This window comes from Prionailurus bengalensis, chromosome C1 (genome assembly GCF_016509475.1).
Source record: "Prionailurus bengalensis isolate Pbe53 chromosome C1, Fcat_Pben_1.1_paternal_pri, whole genome shotgun sequence".
NCBI classification, from domain to species: Eukaryota; Metazoa; Chordata; class Mammalia; order Carnivora; family Felidae; genus Prionailurus; species Prionailurus bengalensis.
This window is the reverse complement of record NC_057345.1, coordinates 44,358,598-44,384,855: the sequence shown is the minus strand read 5'-3', so window position 1 is coordinate 44,384,855 and position 26,258 is coordinate 44,358,598. Positions and strand designations below refer to the sequence as shown.

The following is a 26,258-nucleotide window of genomic DNA, read 5'->3' as shown; positions in this document are numbered from 1 at the left end:
AGAGAAGGGGTTTGGAAAAGGGCCTGCACGAGCGACAGGGAGGCAGAACACTGGCACGAGATGACACCCGGATCTCAAACCCCTCCTTCTGGGCACAGCCTCCCCACCGCCCCCCAGCCAGGTCTCCTTTCCTCTCTGTCCTTCCTCTCCTCCCTGCCCCCACACCTCCAAGATGCTCTTCAGCCCAGCAGGAGTGGGGTCCTCGACAAAGAGGGCGTTGAGCAGTGTCTGCAGGGCATCCAGGGTCTGTCGGTAAAGTGTCTGTGGGGACAGGAGGGGGACCAAGCCACTAGGGGGTCTCTGGAGCAGACCCCGGCGCCCGGCAACCCCTCCTGTGGGTGAGGGGTGGAGGGGCATTTGGACCCATGAGAGCCGCTTTCTGGTCCCACCTCTGAGACTAACTTGAGGTGCGATATGGGAGGAATTACTCCCCCCACCCCCGCATGGGTTACGATTTCCTTACCAACAAATCAATAATTATTAGCATGTGCTCCTACCTTCAAGGAGGAAGCAGAGAACTCCCCACCATTACTGAGACTCTACCATGGGCCAAGTCAGTGCCCGGTGATTTGAACCACCATGTCACTTTGCCCTCAAAGCGGTTTTCTTATTTTACAAATGGCGAAACACTTGTCCAACGTCACACAACAAGGTGGTTTCAAGTCATGAGGAGCAAATGAGAGGCTGGGTAGGAAAATGGCAAATAGATTTTCCAGGCTGCCCCTTCAGGGGGACACCTCTCCCCAGGTTCCTCTTCCCTTGCGCTGCACCACAGTCCCAGGATTGTCCTAGGAAGGTGCAGGCATCACACATACACAAGGCTGAGTAGTGGGTTTGAGCCACTCTGGGAAGACCCTCTGTCCCCTGCCTCCTTTCCTTCTGCCAGCTCCTCACATCTGCCTCCCAGGTTGCCACTGTCCAGGCTTCCCCAGTCTGTGCACAGCCGGGTTACACCACAACCACCAAGCCAGCCTCACTTGCCCACTACCTCCTCCTTCCCGCCCATCTGCAGCCCATCCCTGTGCAGCACTGACCTCTGCTGTCTGAGCCTGGTACTGCAAGAGGGCTGCCTGCTCTCTTCCCGGGCAGCAGGGATTCCCCACCTCTCCTTTGGGTCTTCTCTCAGTGTCCCACCTCCCAGGACCCAGAGCCCTCATGCTGCCAGCGAGGCCTGGCCCCCACTGCTCTCTAGCCTCGCTTCCCAGCGCTCTAGCCTCCGACCTCGGGGCTCCGGCCACATTGCTTCCTTGTCATCCTTACAGTCGCCATATTCTTGCTCTCCTCAGGCCACCGCACAGGCTGTTCCCTCTGCCTGGCAGGCCCTTCCTTCTGGCATCGCTCTCAGCTAACCAGCTCTCTTTAACCTCTCAGCTGTAACACCGGGACCGCCGACCCCCACGTAGGCCAGGACACCCATTCCAGGCTCTTTATAGCACCGAGTACTTCTTGTCTGCAACACTTACCACTGTTGCTAGTTTGCATTTATGTGTGTGCTTCTTTGACAAGGTCCATCCCCCCCCGCACCTCCCCCCCGCCCCCCTGTACTGCGTCCCCCACCCCGTGGTACTTTGGGAGTGGGCATTGTTATTTGCTGAATGTACGGCTACATGGGCTGCCTCCCTCTGGGCTAACACTCCTCCCCCTGAACCCCACCCACTGACCCTACCGCCTACCCTAAGGGTCACCTCCACCCACTCCTCCTGGGACAACCCTGCCAAGGTTGGAAGACGCTCACACGAGCCCCCCTCGAGGTTCTCTACTTCTCTAGACCTCACCCCAGCTCACCCCGTGCTCAGCCCCCCTCCTCCCGATGGTGGCCACCTCCTCTGGCCATGGCAACACATGCTCACATCCCCCTCGTAGGGCAGGGCCCGGAAGTGGACAGAGCGCTCCCGGTGAGCGATCCCTCATTCACCAAACAGTTATCAAGGGCTTGCTCGGGCCAGGAGAGGTGAGGTACACTGCCCAAGGTCAGGCAGCTTCAGCAGGAGTGTGAAGAGTCCTATCTGCCTTCTGGAATGCCCTTTCTTTCCCCGCTGGGAGTTTCGAAATGCGCCTCGCTCGAAGGAAACTGATAGCCCGGAGGGCTCACCTGTATGGCCTCCGCCTTGGCCTCGTCCTTCTCCTGCATGGCCTGCACAGAGGGCAGGGAGAACACACTCTTCACGCATGTGCCCACCAGCTCTGACCTTTCTCGCACACCCAGCACGGGCTGGGTGTGACTGGGGGGTGGGGGAGAGACAGAAAACCAGGGCGCGGAGTGAGGGAGGGGCCCCTGGGCGGGAGGCGGGAAGCTAAGGCTGCAGGGCTGGGAGGAGCCCCCTAGCTGGGGGCTTGGGCCTGGCCTGAGCACGGTGAGGTGGGGAGGAGGGAAAGGGGAGGGCCTCGGGGAGGCGGGAGGGAAGGTCACAGGACCGGGCGGGCACCAAGGACAGGCCTCGGGAGAGACAGACGGAGCCCAGAGAAGTGAGGAAAGGGCTGGGGGTCGGGGAGAGGGCTGTGGACACCTCAGCTGGGTCAGCGTCTCCATGGCCTGCCAGCGGACGGTGCTCGAGAGGGAATCCAGTGGCTCCTCCTGGATCTGCCTCTGGACAGGAGACCACAGAGGGGCCAATGAGGGGGGCAAGGCCACTGCAGGCCCCCAGGACCGAGGCCACCACTCCTCCCGGGGCTCAGGCCGCAGGAGCCCCTGAGCCTGGACAGAACTCCCCACCTCCATGCCGCACAGGGCCTCCGGCAGGGAGAGCCAGCTCACTGCTCAAACCCTGTCCTGAGCTCTCAGGTCAAGGCCACCAAAAACAACCCCCGCACCCTAACCAGCCGCACCTCACACGTGGCGCTCAGCAGGTCAGCAAGAACTGCTTTGGCAGCCCCGTGGTAAGGAGGTATATTTGGGCCGCCGACCGGCCCAAAGCAAAAAATACCATGAATGGCTCTTGGGGGGTGGGGGGATCGAGGTGGATTCCTTTAAAAACGTCCTAATGACTCCTCACTTTGGATCTAGCATCTGCACACAGTAGATGCGCAATTAACGTTAGTTAAATGAAGTTATCAAGGGCGAGGATTTTATGTAAAGGACCCAAAGCTAAACATGATTTCGGGGACTTCAGTGGCCTAAACCAGTCTGGTGGACAACTGAGAAGGGACTGTATTTAGCAAGATGATAGGAAGCTCTTGGAAGTTTCCCACCAGGAGGAATTTCTGGGGAAAGAATGTATTGAATAATAATGACTGCCCCAGGCACCCAAGGCTCTCCAGGGAACTCACTACTGGTTGTGTCCTCACCACAAACAAGCCAGTGAGGCAGGCATTACCACAGGTACTTATGAGGTGGGAAGGCTCACAGGGCTCAGAGAAGGGAAATGGCCCATCAAGCTCCTCAGGGTGGCGGAGGGCAGTTAGAGGTGGACTGAGGCTCGAGGCCAAGCGTCCCGCCTCCTCCACTGTCCTCCTCCCACCTCAAGCCGTGTCTCATCAGTGGGTGGACGGGGACGTCCACCTCCTCCCCACCCAGCTCTCCAGACCCGCACGAGGTTCCCACACCATCATCTTCTTCATCAAGGTCCTCTTCTCTACGTCTACTTCGAGCGCATCCTGGCTCTCCTGGAGGGTGATGACATTCTCCACCTCGGAGGCAGCAGAGGGCAAAGCCACAGGGTGAGAGGCACTCTGACCCTGCCCTCAGGGACCACCGTGCACTCCCACCAGCCACCGCCACCCCAGCCCCAGCCACCAGCCCCTAAGCATGGGCTCCAGAGGAATGAGAAATCGCGGTGGGGGTGCAGATTTGAGAAGACCATGAGAGTGAGGACTAGGGGGTTGGATAAGCCCTGAAGGGCAGCATTTGGAGGAGAACCAGAATTCAGTGCACAGCACTCCCCCTCTCCAGTCAACTGAGGGAGAAGAGGCAGGAGTTGATGGAACAGAAGAGGGGCGGAGACCTTCCGGCTGAAATCCCACGATTATTAAAACCCTTTAAGGGCTTTTTAGTATCCTCTCTTTTTTTTTTTTAATGTTTATTTATTTTTGAGAGAGAGACAGTGACAGAGTGTGAGCGGGGAAGAGCAGAGAGAGAGGGAGACACAATCCGAGGCAAGTTCCAGGCTCCGAGCTGTCGGCACAGAGCCTGCTGCGGGGCTCGAACTCACAAACCGTGAGATCATGACCTGAGCCGAAGTCAGACGCTTAACTGATCGAGCCGCCCAGGCGCCCCCTTTAGTATCCACTCTTAAGGGCACATCCTAGTCAGATCAAGGCATTCTGCCACCTGAGAGAGGGAATACCTTTAGTGTGCAATTAATCTATTCGTTCTCATTCTTTTCAGGTAGAAGAAAAAAAGACGCGAAATAGATAAAATACCTTCATGTAGTAAGAAAGCGAAACAAGGGAACGTGATGGGCGGTGTGGTGGGTGAAAGATGCCACAAGTTCTTCCCACTGCAGTGAAGAGGACAGATAGCCCTTGAATCTGGGCTCATCTTACTGCTTGCTTGGACCAATAGAATGCCATGGCAGTGAGGACGTGCCGGTTCCTGGCCTAGCCCTTAAGGGAACTGGCAGCCTTTTCCTTCCAGAAGCCAGCTGCCATGCTATAAGCAAGCCCAGCTAGATATGGAATGCGGACACTGTGTGGAGAGAGACCCTGGAAGATGAGGGTCACCTTGGATGTTAGGGCCCCTGCTCCCGAGTGACCTCAGTCTACACCACTCAGAGCAGAAGGGCCACCTCACTGAGCCCAGACAATCTCAGAATTGTCATACAAGCCAGCAGTTCCACCACCGGGTATTTAGCTGAAGAAATCAAAAACACTAATTCTAAAAGATGTGCCAACACCGTGTTCATTGTAGCGTTATTTACAACAGCCAAGATATGGAAGCAGCCTGAGTGTCCATCGAAAGATGAATGGATAAAGGAGATGTGTGAGATTTACACACACACACACACACACACACACACACACAGGAATATTATTCAGCCATCAAAAAGAATGAGATCTTGCCATTTGCGACAACATGGATGGACCTAAGGGGCAACATGCTAAGTGAAAGAAGTCAGAGAAAGGAAAACACTGTATGATTTCACTTAGATGTGGAATCTAAAAGACAAAGCAGATGAACCAATGAAAGAGAACAGAAACAGATTCACAGATACAGAAAACACGCTGGTGGCCGCCAGAGGGGAGGGAGCTGGGGGGATGGGCAAAATAGGAGAAGGAGATTAAAAAGCACAAACTTCCCAGTATAAAATAATTACGACACAGGGATGCAATGTACGGCCTAGGCAATAGCTAATAATATTGTAACAACTTTGTGTGGTGACAGAGGGTAGCTAGGTTTATCACCTGCTTCCCCAAACTAGAATGTGACTTCGCTGTAGCGTCTCTAGTGCCTGAAACAATGCCTTGCACATAGTAGGGACTCAACGAGATTTGTTGAATGATTGCAATAATCAACCCTATTCGTTGCAGACACCATGCTCAGCGCTGTGCACTCACTTCAACTTTATTATGCCTGTTTTGGGGCGCCTGGGTGGCTCAGTCGGTTAAGCATTCTACTTAGCTCTGGTCACAATCTCACTGTTTGTGGGTTCGAGCCCCACATCGGGCTCTGTGCTGATAGCTCGGAGCCTGGAGCTTGTTTCAGATTCTGCATCTTCCTTTCTCTCTCTGCCCCTTCCCCCCCACCCCTCCCCTGCTCATGCTGTCTCTCTCTCAAAAAAAAAAAAAAATCATTACACCCATTTTGTAGATTAGAAGAAACTTCCTGGCAGCAGAAACAAGTGCAAAGGCCCTGGGGCAGGATTGAGTGTGGCAAGAATGAGGAAGAGAGAAGGGCCAGTGTGGTAAGGTAGACAACTGGAAGAATGCCATGTGATGAAGACCAATGCTCCCAAAATGCAAGACCTTTTCTTAGTCCTGTCACCCTCTCTCCATCCCCCACCCCGTGCCACCCCAGGGATTGGAGCTTGCCTCTGAAGCAGCCTGAGGGCAGGGCCTCCCTCTTCCATGGCCCGGCCTGGGTGGATTCCCCAGCTCCAGGTTCTGTCTGCCAGCCAGTCTCCCCCTCCCCCACACTGCATGTGTTCACGCTCGTGTCCACCAACCTGTCCAGTCTGCCTCCACTGGCCCTCACCAAGTCCTGTAGATGCTGGCTTTCTCTGGCCTCTCAACGCCCAGACCTGGGTTGGGAATGTGGCCTGAAAATGGCCATTTCTAGCCTTTCTTCCCCTTTTAGAGACCCTCTCTCAGTTGGTTCAGTTGTCCAAAAAAACATTTATTGAGCACCTACGATGTGCCCGGCACTGGTCTAGATTTGGGGGATAGAGCTGTGACCAGGAGACAAAAATCCCCGATTTATGGAGGATACATTCCAGAGTGATAGGCTAACAAAAAGTAAGATGAACTAGCAAAGCATATTGTACCTCAGATGGTGATGAGTCCCATGGAGAAAAGAAGAGCCAGGCAGAGAAACGGGGTCTGCTGGGGCTAACGAGTGAGGGAGGGGCATCCCAGGAAAGTCATCTGGAGGGGGGGGCAGGAAGCATACCAGAGCTATCTTGGTGCCATCATCTCTCTTCCCCGGCATGTCCACCAGGCATGAGGCCACTTCACTGAAGGCTCCTGAACGTCATAGTTTCAACGAGGAGATAAGAGGGAGAGTAAGGATACGGCGCAGTTCTGGTGCCACAGTTCTGTCTCCCGTCCCCCGCTGGGCCCCTCCAATCTTTAGTCCCCCAGCAGCCAGACTGAGCTCCCTTCCCTAAAAGGCTTCAGGGGCACCCATTCCACTGAGAGTGAGGCCGCCATGCTTGTTAGTGCCTCCAAGCCCTCAGTGTCCGCTGTTGTCCCGCCTCCCCAGCCCACCTCCTACTGCTCTCCTCTTGCTCGCCATGCGCTCGCCATACTATCCTCCTTCCAGACCAGGGAAAGCTTCCCCATCAGGGCCTTTGCCCCAGTGGTCACTCTACTCCCACACCCCACGCGGTGCCACTCGACTACCGTGACCCATTGGCCAGCTAGGGCTCTTGTTCAAATCTCTGCTGGCCTGCCACTCTTCAGAGAGGTCTCCCTGACCTGCAGGGTAAAGGAGGGCTCACTATGGTCCTCTTGTGCGTCATCCTATTCTCTTCTTTTGGCTGTTATCACAATGTGTAATTAAACTCTGATCTGTGAGAGTAGATACCCTGTTTTGTCAGCCCTGGATTTCCTCATCGTTCTTCTGGTGAAAGAGGCCCTTGTCCCCCATGGGCTACCCCTTCCCCGTAGCCAGGTGATGAATTATGCAAGCCCACCCATCATCCCCTCTTCAGATAGGGGTGGGCCTGGAACCCAAGCTTGGCCAGTAAAAGCATCCCATGCCCCAGCCATGGTGATTGGCCCAGGGATGGGCTTTTAGCTGAACAGGACCACTAGAGCCCTTTATTTAAGAACACTGTGGGGGGGGGGGCACCTGGGTGGCTCAGTCCGTTAAGCGGCCAACTTCAGCTCAGGTCATGATCTCGCGGTCTGTGAGTTCGAGCCCTGCGTCAAGCTCTGTGCTGACAGCTCAGAGCCTCGAGCCTGCTTCGGATTCTGTGTCTCCCTCTCTCTCTGCCCCTCCCCTGCTTGCTCTCTGTCCCTCTCTCTCTCTCTCCCAAAAATAATAAACATTAAAAAGAAATGGTGAGCTTTAAAAACCCAAAAAAGAGAATGGCCTCTCTCCTTCTGAGGGCCTTTAAGTGCGTGGAACTTTATTCGGGGCCACCTTGGCCACTAGAGGCTTCTGGAGGAGCCGATAGGGAGAAGCAGAGTCACCAAGCATAGTGAACACAGCTTCCTCCAAGATCTTGTCTCCTAGGTCCCATTTTCCACTGAAAGGAACAAGGCTCCTTGGAGAAATGGCTGAGTCTGGGACTTGGGCAGGAAAGTACAGAACAAGGCTGAGACATCTTGTACCCGAAAACAAGGAAGAGAGCTTACTTAAGGAATGAAGGGGACATGTCAGAGAGACACAAAAGCTTGCTTAAAGGGGATCCCATTGGCCAAACTGGGGACAATATGAGCATCACAATAATAGCATCTACTGGGTAGAGTCCAGGGATATATCTTACAACACAGAGAACAGCCCTCCCACACCCACACCCACATCCACACAACAGAGAATTCTCTAACACAAAACGTCAATAACAGCAGGGTTGAGAAACCCTGCCCCAGAAGAAGGGGTATCGAATGGAAAAGGTCACAAGGGAGGTTCTGGGTTGCCAGAAAAGATCTATGTCTTTTTTTTTTTTTAATTTATGAAATTTATTGTCAAATTGGTTGTCTTTTTTTTTTTTAAACGTTTATTCATTTGAGAGAGACAGTGTGCATGGGGGAGGAGCAGAGAGAGGGAGACACAGAATCCGAAGCAGGCTCCAAGCTCCGAGCTGTCAGCACAGAGCCCGAAGTGGGGCTTGAACTCCTGAACCACGAGATCATGACCTGAGCCGGAGTCGGACGCCCAACCAACTAAGCCACCCAGGCGCCCCAAGAGCTATGTCTTGATCTGTGTGATAGTTACCAAGATGCATACAGATGTAAATATTCACCAAGCTGTACGCTTGAGATTCGTAGTACACTTTACATATTTTACTGATACATGTTATATACCTTGGAAAAGTTTTTTTTTTTATGTTTACTTTTGAGAGAGACAGAATGTGAAGTGGGGGAGGGGCAGAGAGAGAGGGAGACAAAGAATTCAAAGTAGGCTCCAGGCTCTGAACCGTCAGCACAAAGCCCGACGGGGGGCTCAAATTCACGAATCATGAGATCATGATCTGAGCTGACGTCGGATGCTTAACTGACTACGCCACCCAGGCGCCCCATCTTGGAAAAGTTTTTAAAAGGCTAATACAATTTGAAAATACATTGTCTTTTAAAATGCAAATGAGGGGCGCCTGGGTGGCGCAGTCGGTTAAGCGTCCGACTTCAGCCAGGTCGCGATCTCGGGGTCCGTGAGTTCGAGCCCTGCGTCGGGCTCTGGGCTGACGGCTCGGAGCCTGGAGCCTGTTTCCGATTCTGTGTCTCCCTCTCTCTCTGCCCCTCCCCCGTTCATGCTCTGTCTGTCTCTGTCCCAAAAATAAATAAACGTTGAAAAAAAAATTTTTTTGAATGCAAATGAACGAAACGTTCCTATTAAACAGCAAAGATTGACTCTAAATGACCAAAACAATCTTGAAAAAAAAAAAGGTGCTGGACTCACACTTCCTGATTTCAAAACTTACTACAAAGCTCTAGGAATCCAGACAGTGTGGTTTGGGCATAAGGACAGACATATAGACCAACGGAATTATATAGAGATCCCAGAAATAAACCCTCATATGTATGGTCAATTGATTTTTGACAAGGGTGCCAAGACCATTCGGTGTGGAAAGGGCGGCCTTTTCAAGAAATAGTTCTGGTCAAATTGGATATCCACATGCAAAACAATGAAGTTGGACCCCCACCTCACACTACATACAAAAATTAAGTCGGAGACGAAGCTTAAAAGCTAAGACTACAAAACGCTTTGAAGAAAGCATAGGAGGAAAACTTTATGACACTGGATATGGCAATAATTTCATAACTATGGCACCAAAAGCACAGACAGTAAAGGAAAAACAAACAAATTGGACTTCGTCAAAATTTAAAGTTTTTGTGCATCAAAGGACCCCACCAAGAGAAGACAACTCACAGAATGGGAGAGAACAGTTGCAAATGACACATCTGATGGGGAAGTAATAGCCACAATATATAAGAAAAACTCGACAACAGAAAACAACCAAATTTGAAAATGGGCAAAGGATTTGAATAGCTGTTTTTCTCGAGAGGATATACAAATGGCCGATGAGCACATGAAAAGATGCTCAAAATCAGTAGTCATTAGGGAAATGCAAGTCAAAGTCATGATGAGATACCACTTTACAGCCTTTAGGATGTCTATTATAAAAATGTTTCTGAAAAATAACAAGTGTTGGCAAGGGGAGATTAGTCGTGCAGAGATTGGAACCCTTGTACGTTGCTGGGGGAAATGCAAAACAGTACAGCTACTCTGGGAAATAGTTTAGCAGTTCCTCAAAAAGCTAAACATAGGACAACCATGTGATCCAGCAATTCCACTCCTAGGTATATCTAAAGGAATTGAAGATAATGATTCAAACAGATATTTGCACACTGGTGTTTATATAACAGCAGCCTGAGTCACAATAGCCTAGAAGTGGAAACACCCAAGTGCCCACCCATGGGTAAAAATGGACAAATAAAATGTAATACACATTGGAAATTTTATTCAACTATAAAGGGAAATGAAGTACTGATCCATGCTATAGCATGGATGAACATTATGATGAGTGAAATACACCAGACACAAAAGGACAAATATTACATGATTCCACTTCCATGATATATCTAGAGTAGGCAGATTCACAGAGAAAGAAAATAGATTAGAGTTCAGCAGAGCTTAGGGAGAGAGGCAAGGGGGCTATTGTTTTATAGTCCAAGCTTCTGTTTAGAGTAATAAAAAGTTTTGGCACTAGATAGTGGTAATGGTTGTACAAATTGTGAATGGGACTAATGCCGCCGAATTATACACTTAAACACAGAGTTGCCATATGAGCTAGCAATCCTACTCTTAGGTGTATACCAAAGAACAATGAAAACATATCCATACAAAAGTTTATACATGAATGGTCAGAGCAGTATTATTCAAAACAGCCAAAAGGCAGAAACAACCCAAATATCCATCAACTGATGAATGGATAAACAAAATGTGGTATATCCATACAGTGGAATATTATTCAGTCATAAAAAGGAATGAAGTCCTACTGATCCGTGCTACAACATGAATGACCCTTGAGAACATTGGGCTAAGTAGAAGAAGCCAATCACAAAGGACTACATATTGTATGATTCCATTTATATGAAATGTTCAAAAGAGGCAAATCTATAGAGACAGGAAGTAGATTGGTGGTTGACTAGGGCTGGGGGTCACGGGTTGGGAATGACATCTAAGGAGTCTAAGGTTTCTCTTTGGGATGATGAAAATGTTCTAAAATTGATTGTGGTAATGGCTGAATAACACCGTGTATATTTTTAAACCATTAAGTTGTATACATCAAGTAGATAAATTTTATGTAAATTATATCTCAATAAAGCTGGTTAAAGAAAAAAACCAACCTGCCTAAAGCTCCTCTATATCATCAGCACCATCAATATTCAAAATAGGAATTGTGTTGGACAATAACATATGATAGAGCGAGTTGAGATGGCAGAGAAGTAGAGGGACCCAGATTTTCCTCATCCCTCAAACACAGCTGTATTGAGGTCAGATCACTTGGAACATCCAGGAAATTGATCTGCAGAGTGGTAGGAGGATCTCCACAGTTGGAGGGAAACAGCCTGGCAGGATCGAGGTGCGTGTATGTGAATTGGGAGAGATATAATGGTATAGGCACAGAGGGGAGGGCACCCTTTCTGTGGAGAGACAAAAGGGAGAAAAAGAAAGAGGGGTTGTGAAAGTGCAGCAGTGGATTAGCACGAGAGGAAAACCTCTCTGTACCATGGACTGGGGAACGAGAAATATGGAGAGTGCCCTTTTCTTTTTTGCAAACAGCCTTATGAGCTGAAACTCAGAGGTTCAGAAGTGCATGACTCTCTCCGAAGCAAAGCTTGGAGCCACGGTGCACGCTCCTGGGGAGGAGGGAGAAGGCCCTAAAGTGCAGAGCACAGTGTAGGGATCTCAGGGGTGCACTGGGAGAGAACAGTCCCCTTCCAAGGTACTTTGGGAAGAGTTTATTGCCTCCACAAGGATAAAAGACTCTGCAGGTGCCACCCAAAGGCCTTTTATCAGAAGGGCGGAGCGCCTCTACTCTGGAACAGGGAAGAGGAGCCACACGGTGCAGGGCCCTTTAAGGCTTGGGGTTTTGAATCCCAGCTGAGCACCTGGGAAGTGAGGGAGAACTGTGAAGCAGGGCAAGCCGCCTGCCCCAGTGAGGGCTGCCTGAATAGCATGGTTTGAGATAACTGTTCAGTGGAGGAGAGATTGGGGTGTCGCCATTTCCCCCCCAACACCAATATGGTGGGACTTCAGAGAGCAGCACAGCAGCCCCCAGTGGAGGCAGACCCGCTTACACCAAACCCCACCCCTCCGCACCTGGTAAGTGTTTATCTACTGGAGCCAGACTTACTGACTCAAGGGAGCCAGCCTCTCCTCCAGACCAGCACAACCACAGGTCCCAGGCACCAACAGACAACTGTTTGTTTCTTTTCTTTTCTTCTCTCTTCCTTTCTTTTTTTTCTTTTCTTTTTCTTTCTTCACTCTTCTTTTTTTTCCTTGGGGCTCAGGCTCATGGTTTCTGATTTTTTTTTAATTTTTTAATGTTTATTTATTTTTGAGAGACAGAGACACAAAGTGCAAGCAGGGGTGAGCAGAGAGAGAGGGAGACACAGAATCCGAAGCAGGCTCCAGGCTCTGAGCTGTCAGCACAGACCCCAACAAGGGGCTAGAACCCACAAACTGGGATCACGACCTGAGCCAAAGTCGGACTCTCAACTGACAGCCTCCCAGGCGCCCTTGATTTGTTTTTGATCAAATTATAAATATGTAATTTTTTGACCATTTTTATTCTCTTCTTTTTCCACCTATTCTCTTTCTTCTTCTTTGTTTTCCTCTTTCTCTGGATTTAGCCTTATAGTTTTTTTATTCTCTTTTTGGTTTTCTTTTCTCTCTTTTCATGTTTCTCTTTTTGTGGGATCAGGCTCCCCATTGCTTTCCTTTTTTTCCCCCAGGGTTACTTCCATGAACAAATCAAAGCACACCACCCCCACTACAAGCAAGGAGGAGCTCTGCAGAGGACTGACCAGTGGGATAGAGCAGCCAAAATGCAACAACAGAATGCATCCCACATATATCAAAAACACCTCCTGAAGCACCAGGCCCTGGACAGTGTATGACCCTTTTTTAATACAGTAGTACTTACAGGTGCAGGAAACATAACAAGCCTTCAAAACATCAAAAAACCAGAAACTTAGCCAAAATGACAAAACTGAGGAATCCTCCCCAAAAGCCAAGAAGAAATCACAGCCAGGAAATTGCTCAAAACAGATGTAAATAATACATCTGAACAAGAATTTATAATAATAGTCCTAAGACTAATAGCTGGGCTTGAAAAAAACATAGAAGACACCAGAGAAACTCTTCCTGCAGTAATCAAAGACCTAAGATCTAGTCAGAATGAATTTAAAAATGTTATAACTGAGATGCAAAATAAACTAGAAACAGTGACAGCAAGGATGGAAGAAGCAGAGGAAAGAATAGGTGAAGTAGAAGATAAAAATTATAGAAAATAATGAAGCTGAAAAAAATAGGGAAACAAAATTACGAGATCACTAGGGGAGAATTAGAGAACTAAGTGATTCCATGAAACAAAACAGTATCTGTATCATAAGAATTCCAGAAGAAGAAGAGTGAGAGAAAGGGGCAGAAGGTTTATTTGAACAAATTATAGTTAAGAATTTCCCTAAACTGGGGAAGAAAACAGGCATCCAGTCCAAGAGGTACAGAGAACTTCCTTCAAAATCAACAAAAAACGAGTCAACACCATGACATATCATAGTGAAACTGGCAAAATACAGATAAAGAGAGAATTCTGAAAGCAGTTAGGGACAAACGGGCCTTAACCTACAAGAGTAGACACATAAGATAAGTAGCAGACCTGTCCACTGAAACTTGGCTGGCCAGAGGGAGTGGCAGGAAATATTCAAAGTGCTGAATAGAAAAAAATATGCAGCCAAGAATTTTTTACCCAGCAAGGCTATCATTCAAAATAGAAGGAGAAATAAAGACATTCCCAGACAGACAAAAACTAGAGTTCATGACCACTAAACCAGCCCTGCAAGAGATCCTAAGGGGGACTCTGAGTGGAAAGCAACAAAGACTACAAAGGACCAGAGAACTTCACAACAAACATGAAATCTACAGATAACACAATAGCGCTAAATTCGTATCTTTCAATAACCAGTCTGAATGTAAATGGACTAAATGTCTCAATCAAAAGACAGAGAGTATCAGAATAGATTAAAAAAAAAAAAAAAACAAGATCCATCTCTATGCTGCCTACCAGAGACTCATTTTAGACCTGAGGGCACCTGCAGATTAAAAGTAAGGAGATGGAAAACCATCTATCATGCTAATGGATGTCAAAAGAAAGCCAGAGTAGCCATACTATCTTCAGACAAACTAGATTTTAGGACAAAGACTGTAACAAGAGATGAAGAAGGGCATCATAACATAATGAAGGGGTCTATCCATCAAGAAGAGCCAACAATTATAAATATTTATGCCCCCAACATGAAAGGCCCCAAATATATAAACCAGTTAATCACAAACATAAGCAAACCTATTGATAATAATACCATAATTGTAGGAGACTTTAATACTCCACTTACAACAATGGACAGATCATCTAGGCAGAAAATCAAAAAGGAAACAACAGGTCTGAATGACACATTGGACCAGATGGACTTAACAGATATATTCAGAACATTCATCCTAAAGCAACAGAATACATCTCTGCTGTCAGCACAGAACCTGCTTCGGATCCTCTGTCTCCCCTCTCTCTCTCCTTCTCTCTCAAAAATAAATAAATGAACATTCTAAAGCAGCAGAATATACATTCTTCTTGAGTACACATGGAACAGTCTCCAAAACAGATCACATAATAGGTCACAAAACAGCCCCCAAAGGGACAAAAAGATTGAGATCATACCATGCATATTTTAAGATCACAACACTATGGGACTTGAAATTAATCACAAGAAAAACTTTTAAAAGCCCCCCAATACATTGAGGCTAAAGAACATCCTACTAAAGGGGTGCTTGGGTGGCTCAGTCCGTTGAGCATCCGACTTCGGCTCAGGTCATGATCTCACGGTCCATGAGTTTGGGCCCCACAACGGGCTCTGTGCTGACAGCTCAGAGCCTGGAGCCTGCTTCAGATTCTGTGTCTCCCTCTCTCTCTGCCCCTCCCCCATATGTGCTCTGTTTCTCTCTGCCTCTCAAAAATAAAGAAAACTAATTTAAAAAGAACATCCTACTAAAGAATGAATGGGTTAATCAAGAAATTAAAGAAGAAATTTTAAAAATACATAAAAGCAAATGAAAATGAAAACACGACAGTCCAAACCCTTTGGGATGCAGCAAAGGCAGTCCTAAGAGGACGATTCAGGCAAGAAAGTTCCCAAATACACAACCTGACCTTAGACCTAAAGGAGCTAGAAAAGGAACAGCAAGTAAAGCCCAAAGCCAACAGAAGAAGGGAAGTAAGACAAATTAGAGCAGAAATTGGGGCACCTGGGTGGCTCAGTTGGTTAAGCGTGCGACTTCAGCTCAGGTCATGATCTCACAGCCCATGAGTTCGAGTCCTGTGTCGGGCTCTATGCTAACAGCTCAGAGCCTGGAACCTGCTTCAGATTCTGTGTCTCCCTCTCTCTGTCCCTTCCCCGCTTGTGTTCTGTCTGTCTCTCTCTCTCAAAAATAAACATTAAAAAAATTTTTTAAATAGCAACAACAACAAAAAAGATTAGAGCAGAAATAAGTGATATAGAATCCAAAAAAAAAAAAAAAACAAAACAGTAGAGCTGTTTTTAAACTAAGAGCTTGTTTTTTGAAATAATAAACAAAATCGATAAACCCGTAGACAGACTTCTCAAAAAGAAAAGAGAGAGGACTCAAATAGATAAAATCACAAATGAAAGAGGAGAGATCACAACCAACGCCATAGAAATACAATTATAAGAGAATACTATGAAAAATTATATAGCAACAAACTGGATAATCTGGAAGAAATAACAAATTTCTAGACACTCACACACTACCAAAACTCAAACAAAGAGAAATAGAACATTTGAACGGACCTGTAAGTAGCAAAGAAATTGAGTTGGTTATCAAAAATCTCCCAACAAATAAGAGTCCTGGGCCAGATGGCTTCCCAGAGGAATTCTACCAGATATTTAAAGTATAGTTACTATCTATTCTTCTCAAACTGTTCCAAAAAATATAAATGGAAGGAAAGTTTCCAAACTCATTCTATGAAGCCAGCATTACTTTGATTCCAAAACCAGACAAAGACTCCACGAAAGAGGAGAATTACAGGCCAATATCCTTGATGAATATGGATGCAAAAATTCTTAACAAGATACTAGCAAATCAAATTCAACAGTACATTAAAAAAATTATTCACCATGATCAAGTGGTCATTCCTGGGCTGCAGGGCTGGTTCAATATTCACAAATCAATCAACATAATACATCACATTAATAGAAGAAAGGATAAGAACCATATCATCCTGTCAATAGATGCAGAAAAACCATTTGACAAAATACAACATCGCTTTTGATAAAAACCCTCAAGAAAGTTGGGATAGAAGGAACATACCTTAACATCATAAAAGTCATATATGAAGGGCCCACAGCTAATACCATCCTCAATGGGGAAAAACTGAGAGCTTTCCCCCTGAGATTAGGAACACAACAGGGATGTCCACTCTCACCACTGTTGTTTAACATAGTGTTGGAAGTCCTAGCCTCAGCAATCAGAAAACAAAATGAAAAAAAAAAAAAAGGCAACCAAACTGGCAAAGAAGAAGTCAAACTTTCACTCTTCACAGATGATATGTTGTTTGACATGGAAAACCCAAAAACTCCACCAGAAGAAAAAAAAAACTGCTAGAGCTGATACATGAATTCAGCAAAGTTGCAGGATATAAAATCAATGTACAGAAATTAGTTGCATTTCTATACACCAATAATGAAGCAACAGAAAGAGATATCAAGGAATTGGTCCCATTTACAATTGCACCAAAACCCATAAAATACCTAGGAATAAACCTAACCAAAGATGTAAAAGATCTGTATGCTGAAAACTATTGAAAGTTTATGAAAGAAATTGAGGAAGACACAAAGAAATGGAAAAACATTCCATGCTCATGGATTGGAAGAACAAATATTGTTAAAATATCGTTACTACCCAAAGCAATCTACACATTCAATGAGACCCCTCTCAAAATAACACCAGCATTCTTCACAGAGCTAGAAAAAACAATCCTAATATTTGTATGGAACCACAAAAAGACTCTAAATAGCCAAAGTAATGTTGAAAAAGAAAACCAAAGCTGGTGGCATCACAATTTGGGACTTCACGCTGTATTACAAAGCTGTAATCATCAAGACAGTATGGGTATTGGCACAAAAACAGATATATAGATCAGTGGAATAGAATAGAGGACCCAGAAATGGGTCCACAAATATATGGCCAACTAATCTTTGATAAAGCAGGAAAGAGTGTCCAATGGAAAAAAGACAGTCTCTTTAGCAAATGGTGTAGGGAGAACTGGACAGCAACATGCAGAAAAATGAGAAACTATACCACATTCTTACACCATACACAAAAATAAATTTAAAAAATTAATGAAAGACCTAAATATGAGGCAAGAAACCATCAAAATCCTACAGAAGAAAATAGGCAGCAGCCTCTTTGGCCTCAACTGCAGCAACTTCTTAACTTGATATGTCTCCAGAGCCAAGGAAAATAAAAGCAAAAATGAACTATTGGGACCTCACCAAGATATGCTTCTGCACAGCAAAGGAAACAATCAACAAAACTAAAAGACAACTGACACAGAATGGGAGAAGATATTTGAAAATGACCTATCGGATAAAGGGTTAGTATCCAAAATCCATAAAGAACTTACCAAACTCAACACCTGAAGAATAAATAACCCAGTGAAGAAATGAGCAGAAGACATGAACAGACACTTTCCCAAAGAAGATATCCAGATGGCAAACAGACACATGAAAAGATGCTCAACATCACTCATCATCAGGAAAATACAAATCAAAACAACAATGAGATACCACCTCACACCAGTCAGAATGGCTAAAATTAACAACTCAGGACACACCAGTGAGGATGTGGAAAAGGGGGAACACTTTTGCACTGTTGGTGGGAATGCAAACTGGCACAGCCACTCTGGAAAACAGTACGGAGGTTCCTCAAAAAAAAAAAAATTAAAAATAGAAGTACCCTACAACCTAGCTATTGTACTACTAGGAATTTATACAAAGGGTACAAAAATGCTGATTTGAAGGGACACATGCACCCCAATGTTTATAGCAGTGATATCAACAATAGCCAAATTATGGAAAGAGCCCAAATATCCAACAACAGTTGAATGGATTAAGAAGATGTGGTATATGTAGGGGCACTGGGGGGGCTCAGTTGGTTAAGCGTCTGACTTCAGCTCAGGTCATGATCTCACAGCTTGTGAGTTCAAGTCCCGTGTCGGACTCTATGCTGACAGCTCAGAGCCTGGAGCCTGTTTCAGATTCTGTGTCTCCCTCCCTCTGCCCCTTCTCCACTCATGCTCTGTCTCTGTCTGCCACTCAAAAATGAATGTTAAAAAAAAATTTTAAGTACCTAGGAATTAACCTATCAAAAAAAAAAAAAGGCATTAGATCTATACGGAAATTTTTTTTTAATTTTAGCAAAAGATATATCCAACATAAAGAAGAACTTGAATAGATGGATAAATTAATAACATTCCCATAAAAATTCCAGAAAGGCTTTTTGAAGACCTAGACAAATATACTATAAAATGCATACGGAAGGGAAGCCTGGCTGGCTCAGTCAGTGGAGCATATGACTCTTGATCTAGGGGTCGTGAGTTGAAGTCCCATGTTGGGTGTAGAGATTACTTAAAAACAATCTTAAAAAAATAATAAAAATGACTTGGGCTCAGGTCATGATCTTGAGGTTCGCAGTTTGAGCCCCGCATCGGGCTCTGTGCTGACAGCTCAGAGCCTGGAGCTTGCTTTGGATTCTGTGTCTCCCTTTCTCTCTGCCCCTCCCCTGCTCACGCTCTGTCTCTGTCTCTGTCTCTCTCTCTCAAAAATAAATAAACATTAAAAAAATAAAATAAAACCCAGCAATTGCACTACTAGGTATTTATCCAAGGGATACAGGTGTGCTGTTTAGAAGGGACACATGCACCCCAATGTTCATAGCAGCGCTATCAACAATAGTCAAAGTATGGAAAGAACCCAAATATCCATCAATGGATGAATGGATAAAGAAGATGTGGTATATATATACAATGGAGTATTACTCGGCAATCAAAAAGAATGAAATCTTGCCATTTGCAACTACGTGGATGGAACTGGAGGGTATTATGCTAAGCAAAATTAGCCTGTCAGAGAAAGACAAATATCATATGACTTCACTCACATAAGGACTTTAAGAGACAAAACAGATGAACATAAGGGAAGGGAAAGAAAAATAATATAGGAACAGGGAGGGGGACAAAACATAAAGACTCTTAAATATGGAGAACAAACTGAGGGTTGCTGGAGGGGTGGTGGGAGGGGGGATGGGCTAAATGGGTAAGGGGCACTAAGGAATCTACTCCTGAAATCATTATTGCACTATATGCTAACTAATTTAGATGTAAATTTAGAAAATAAAAATTTAAAAATAAATAAATGAATAATTTTTAAAAATAACATAATTAAAGACAATAATAAAATGTATATGGAAGAAAGAGGGTCTACTAATAACCTCCAGGACACAGTGTGGATGCTGTTGTCCTCAGAATAATTTTGAGAAGAACTTCAAAGAGGAATTCTCACCCTACCAGATACATACTATATCTTTATAAAGACATATTTACAAAGCCATGGTATTTTTTAAAAAATCACAATCTGGAATTGGCTCATGAACAAACAAAAATATTTGGAGATATAAATAATTGGAAAAAGATCTTTACATCAAAAATTGATAAGGGATTAATTTATAGAACTCCTGCATATCACAGGTGAGGTACAGGCTCCAGACAGGATTTCAAGTCTTTGCTCAAGTTGGAATATCAAACACTCAACAGAAGTGAGCTGAGCCCAGAGTCTGCATGCGCCACTGGTCAAACTTTTTTTAAATGTTATTTATTTTTGAAAGAGAAAGAGAGAGAGAGCGTGCGACCGTGGGAGGGACAAAGAGTGAGGGGGACAGAATCGGAAGTGGGCTCCAGCCTCCGAGCTGTCAGCACAGAGCCCAGCACAGGGCTCAAATTCACAAACCATGAGATCATGACCTGAGTTGAGGTTGGACCCTCAACCGACTGAGCCACCCAGGAGCCCCTCCACTCGTCAAACTTAGCAACCCGAGAAGCCAGGTCTGAAATTTAACTAGAAAGAAAGAGGCATACATTTCAAAAGAAATGTATTGTTAGTTATTGGACACATAATTTGGACATAATAAAAATATTATGACATGGGGATATTACAGTTAAGGAAATTGACGCTCATAGAAAGTAGTTTGTCCCAAGTCACATAGCAAGCAGAGTCTGAGCACTGGATCTCTTGTGGGTAATTAATATATTGCATGTTGTCCATCGTATGCTGTTCCCTTCCTCTCCCCTCTCCTCTCCTCTCCTCCCCCCAACTCCCTGCCCTGCAAGACTGAATACAAAATTCTTCCAGGGAATTGCCCTCTCTGGGGCCATCACCCTTGCCATACTCACCCTCTGGGATGCTTTGGAAGGCTGTGGTGTCCTTGTCCATGGTATTATAGGTGGGGAACCCCAGCGAGAACTGGCCTGTCTCAGTGCCAACCATCTCATCCCAGCTCCCCAGATTCTTGTCCAAGGGTATGGCGTGGATGCTATTGTCCTCAAAATAATCCTGCTGGCTGCTCAGTGTCAGGGTAGAGGTGTCACTGAAGATGAGGCTGGAACCCAGGCTGAGAGTCTCATTGGAGCCCAAGATCAGAGTCATACACGAGGGTGGAGAAAGGGTGGAGCTGGGTCCACGGGTGCTGGAATGCAGGCTGATACTATTGCTGGAGCCAGGAATCAGGGTCAAGCATGAGGCTTGAGTGATGGTCATGTTCAGGTCAGACCTGAGATTGTTATTTGAAGCCACATTGATGGTTCCCTTGGAACTCGTGTTCCAGGCTGTACCCAAAACTCCTTTTGAGACAGATCCAGAGCTGTTATGTGAAACCACAGTGATGGTCTCGTTGGCATCTGGGATCAGGGTCCCACAAGAACCTGGACCCGCACTGAGGTACAGCTTGGAGGTGTTTCTTGAGCCCACACCGTGTAGCTGGTTGGAGTCAGAGTCCAGAGAAGAATTTGAGGTTGGAATAAGGAGAGCTTTTGAGCTTGACCTACAGACACAGTGGCCCACCACCAGGGCTTCTCTTGAATAGGGCCTTAGAAATGGGTTTGCATCAGTCCTGGAAGGACTGGAGTTACTCTGACCCACATCAAAAATCTTGCTTGAGAGAGAGTTGAAAGCCTCCTCAGAACTGAGCCCAGAGTGTTTCCCTGAGCTCAGATCTTGGGCCTCAGTAGAGCTGGGGCTCAGCACAAGGTTTGGGGCTGGACCCAGGGCCCCTTGTGAGTCAGGCCTTGAGACGTGATTTGAATTCAGGCCCAGGGCTTCACCAGAGTGGGAAGTGGTGATCTGGAGGGGGACTGGGGGCACAGTCTGGCTGTCACCAGGCCTGGGGTGTTACCAGACACCAGGCCAGGGGCCTCCTCTGAGACAGGACTCAGAGTTGAATTGAGGTCTGGAACAAGATCTGAGCCAGGATTCAAGGGTGGGTTCAAGAGAGGAACAAGGCCCATGTCTGTGTGGGGCCCAGAGTTAGTGCTGGAGCCTGAATCTGGGGCCTCTGCCAGGCTGAGACTGGGAGTCATGTTCGAGTTTTCACAGAGGACCAGATTAGCCCCTGGGCTCAGAGCCATGCCTGGTCTGGAGGTCTCTCAATGCCACTGCCCCTTCTCTCCAAAAGCCAACTGTTGAACTCTCTACAATGCTCCTGAGAGGAAGAAAAACAAATTCAGTCACACTTCACCTTTTAAGCCATTCTTAAAACCTTCCCACGGCTCCCCACTATCCTTAAGATGAAGGCCCTTGTGTGATTTCCCAGGTCCTTGTGACCATGCCCAGTCCACCTTTACAGCCCCATCTACACAGCTCTCCCCCTCGTGCTCTCAGTGCCAGCTGTATCCCCTGGGTTTCTCTGACCACAGCCTGCTTCCTTTAGCTATGGGCCCTTAACAAATACAGTTCCCTCGGCTCGGAACCTCGTGTCACTGTCCTTTGCCAAGTGCACTCCTCCCAGCAAAATATTCACCCTACTTTATTCCAATGACCCATTTAGTGTTCTAGCCTGTGCTAGAGGTGGCAAGGACTGTGCTTCCCTTAGTCCCTGGGACATCCCCAGCATCTAGCACAGTGCCAGATATAGAGTAGAAGTCCACAAATACTAGACAAATGAGGCCTCACTCACCAAAGGTAGAAAAGGGGAAGGAGGAGCCTCCTTACAGGTTACCCTACTTCCAGCCTAAATTTCTAGAACTACTCTGCAAATGGCTGTGACACTAGATTCCCAAAACGGCCCTGGTAGAGCTGCCCACTGCCATTGACAGTTTGCCTGTTCTGGGTGAGGCAGGCCACATGGAGGAGAACCCAGGACAATCCTCAAAACCACAGCCTGCCTCACCCCAGCAATCGGCCTGCTGGGTGAGCTCCCCGGTACCCCCACCCTACCCCACTTCCACACTTGGGCTCCTCTCCCTGTGGGACTCACTGGGACAGCTCACCTGCATTCATGGTGTTCTTAAGCAGGAGTGGGCCCCTGGGAGGAGACACAGAAGAAGACTGAGTCAGGTGAAATATGTTTTCTCAATGCTTACTGAGCAAAGTCTACAAGCCAGGCATGCACTCCTGCTAACCAAATGCTGCCCCCCCCACCCCCGCCTCAACACACACACAGAGTCCTGGAAGTTAGATACTATTGTTCCATTACATACTTAAGGAAGTGGAGGTCAAGGAGAGGAAGGCCACCCATCCTACTGGCCCTCAGGGAAGCCAAGACCATCTCTTTAGGCCACCCATCTACCTAAACTCCTCCATGGCTTTCCATCGTCCTCAGGACAGCATCTCCAATCCTCAGCAGGACCTAAAAGGCCCTTTTGTGTCTGGCCTTAACTCCCCTTTCACCCTTCTTGCCCCTCCAACTCCCTTCCCCATTCCATTCCACCACCCTTCAACTCTTCTGTGTGTCTCCAAAGAGCCAGACTCCCAGGTTAGGTCTGGGCCTTCCAAAGGTTGGGCGTACCCTTCTCCAGACTCCTTCCCCTGGCCAGCACCTGTGACTTCACCCTTCAAATTTCAGCTTAAGAGCCTTCTAGGTCCCCCAGACAGGTGAGGTCCACTTGTAAGTTCCCATGGTATCTGGTCCACTTCCCCCATCACACACGTTTCCCCACTAGGCAGCAAGACCTCTAAGAGTCTAACACAGCCCCTGGCACACAGTCACTGTTCAATGAATAAGTTTGTTACTTCATCTCGTTATTTCTTCTTTACTCGCTCATTTATTCTTTCCCTTGCTCATTTTGTCACTTACTCATTTCTTATTCATTCATACACTAACCCATTCACGAAATCATTTACTCACTCTACAAATTTTGCTGTGTATCTATCTCTTGGCTTTGAAAAGACCAGAGATTTGGAGTCAGATGGTTCTGGGTTCATCTTCTTACTAGTCTGAGTGAACTTGGGCAAGAGACTTTCCCCCTCTGGCCCTCATCCTGCTATTCTCTAAAATGGAAAGTGTAAAGCCTGCCACCTAGAGTGGTTATAGTTTCAGTGCCTGGCACAGAACATATGGCCTGAAACATACTACCTGAAATATAAAAATCCAGAACTCCTTGCTTGTACAGTCTTTTACTAAGGGTACTGCACTTAAGTTTGTGTTCACACTTTTGTCTTCTTTTACTTAAAGAAGAGCCTTAAAAAAAATCTTCAGGTTCTGGAACACCTGGGAGGCTCAGTCAGTTAAGCGTCTGACTTCAGCTCAGGTCATGATCTCATAGTCCGTGAGTTCGAGCCCCACGTCAGGCTCTGTGCTGACAGCTCAGAGCCTGGAGACTGTTTCGGATTCTGTGTCTCCCTCTCTCTCTGCCCCTCCCCTGCTCATGTTCTGTATCTCTCTGTCTCAAAAATAAATAAAAACATTAAAAAACATTTTTTTTAAATCTTCAGGTTCCAAAAACCCTAGATCTTTCCTTCGTCACCCCTCCCACACCTGTGTGCATCCTGTGTGTGTGTGTATGCACACACGCGTGCTTGCAAACACACACACACACACATACCATAGTTATCAAAGACAGGCATTTTCAACCTGGAAAAATATGCATCAAGTGCAGCCTATGATGCTGTGAGTAGGATTTTGGAAGGCCTGAGTGGTTTGGGCTGTGGAAAAGAGTAACCTCTACCTCCCTGACACAGCAGATGCCCCAGTGACTGGGGCAGCTCATGCCTCACCCTCCACCAAAGGGACGTTGTGCATTGGGAAGAGTGGGATTCTTGGGGCTCTGATGGGACACAGGGAGTCAAAGGAGCTCACTACTGACTCAACAGCCACAGGCTACCTATTGGCTTTTGCTTCCAAGCCTTGGGCCCCAAGTAGGGAGTGCAGAGAACAGCCATAAAACAGCTAGCAAATCCTGTCCAAGACTGAGAGAATCATTGACTGATTCCCATCCTTTCTCACCGAACCCTTCCAGGACTTGAACAAGGGTTGGTGGAGCCCTCAGCAGGTGTAACTATCAGTGAATCTTCCAGTTCCTCATTCAGAACACGTTTATTAGATGCGTGGGCCTGGAATATGTTAGGCAATCATGAGTATGTACTCACACACATACATGTGCACACACACACACACATCTGATATTGGGACACCTCACACCTAGAGAATACAAAACAGAGCTTGCTATCTTTCTCCTAAATCAGACCTTCCTATTCTCTTCCATTTCCAGGAACTGGCACTACTACAGCCAGAAATGATATCATCCTTCACTACTCTCTCATTTGCTGTACCCAATTTTGGCCAAGTTCTGCCAATTCTGGCTCCAGAAAAGTTCCCAAATACCATCCCATATCTCCATCTCCACTGCCAGACCCTAGTGCAGCTTCCATTGCTTAAGTCTGGGTCTTGGAATTGCACTTGAAACAAGGGTTCCTGTATCTAAGGACTGCTCCCAACAAACCATTATCCAAACTGAGCTAAATTATCTTTAAAAGTGCACTCAAGAGTGACCTGAGGTGATCTCTGAAAATGGTTCACTATTCACTTGGTCCAGAAAACTCAACAAAATCATATAAATCAGGAGGTTGAAATCGTGTTCACTTTAAGAACATACATGAAACTACTCATACCATCAAGGTATGCATATCCAAAAAGCCACCAAGTATCTGAAAGATGTCACTTTGTAGAAGCAATGTGTGCCATTCTGTAACTACAGTCGTGGAATTAGTAGGTGTGCCCAGGCCAAATAGTGGGGCTGGACACAGGGTCGGTGGCCCAAAGGGTGCTGAATTTTTACTGCACACACTTAAAAATGCAGAAAGTAATGCTGAACTTAAGGGTTTAGATGCAGATTCTCTCAGCGTTGAGCACATCCAGGTGAACAAAGCCCCGAAGATATGTCATAGAACTTACAGGGCTCACTGTTGGATTAATCCATACATGAGTGCTCCCTGCCACCCTGAGATGATCCTGACTGAAAAAGAGCAGATTATTCCTAAACCAGAAGAGGAAGTCGCACAGAAGAAAAAGATATCCCAGAAGAAACTGAAGAAACAAAAACTTATGGCCCGGAAGTAAATTCTGCATAAAATAAATGCAAATAAAAGTAAAAAAACCAAAAAACAAAAAACAAAACTTCATTCAACAGTATGGTACTGACATAAGGATAGACATACAGACAAATGGAATAGAATTGACAGTCCAGAAATAAATCCATGCATTTATGGTCAATTAATTTTTTTAAGTTTGTTCATTTATTTTGAAAGAGAGAGAAACAGACAGACAGAACAAGTGGGGGAGGGGCAGAGGGAGGGGGATAGAGGATCCAAAGCAGGCTCTGTGCTGACAGCAGAGAGACTGATGCGGAGTTCAAACTCACGAGCCTTGAGATCATGACCTGAGCTGAAGTTGGGTGCTCAACTGACTGAGCCACCCAGGTGCCCCATATGACCAATTAATTTTTGACAATGATGCCAATTCCATTCAATAGAGGTAGAATAGTCTCCTCAACAAATGGTGGTGGGACAACTAGGTTCAACATGCAAAAGAATAATGTTGGACCCTTACTTCACACCATATACAAAAATTAACTCAAAAGGATTAAAGACCTAAACAT

At 46.4% G+C, this 26,258-nt stretch overlaps 1 protein-coding gene and 1 pseudogene across 1 annotated transcript in view; one reads left to right on the top strand and one right to left on the bottom strand.

Annotated features, from left to right (window-relative positions):
• Window positions 1-22,689, bottom strand: part of MROH7 (maestro heat like repeat family member 7) — a 49,940-nt gene extending 27,251 nt beyond the window's left edge. Inside the window, 8 exon segments of the mRNA XM_043575074.1 lie at window positions 166-261; window positions 2,093-2,222; window positions 2,508-2,587; window positions 3,544-3,627; window positions 6,545-6,618; window positions 20,562-21,554; window positions 21,557-21,865; window positions 22,653-22,689. Of these exon segments, the coding sequence (XP_043431009.1) occupies window positions 166-261; window positions 2,093-2,222; window positions 2,508-2,587; window positions 3,544-3,627; window positions 6,545-6,618; window positions 20,562-21,554; window positions 21,557-21,791 (1,692 nt within the window). The 5' untranslated portion in view covers window positions 21,792-21,865; window positions 22,653-22,689.
• Window positions 22,690-25,200: 2,511 nt separating this feature from the next.
• On the top strand, window positions 25,201-25,720 carry LOC122480543 (annotated as a pseudogene).
• Window positions 25,721-26,258: the final 538 nt, after the last annotated feature.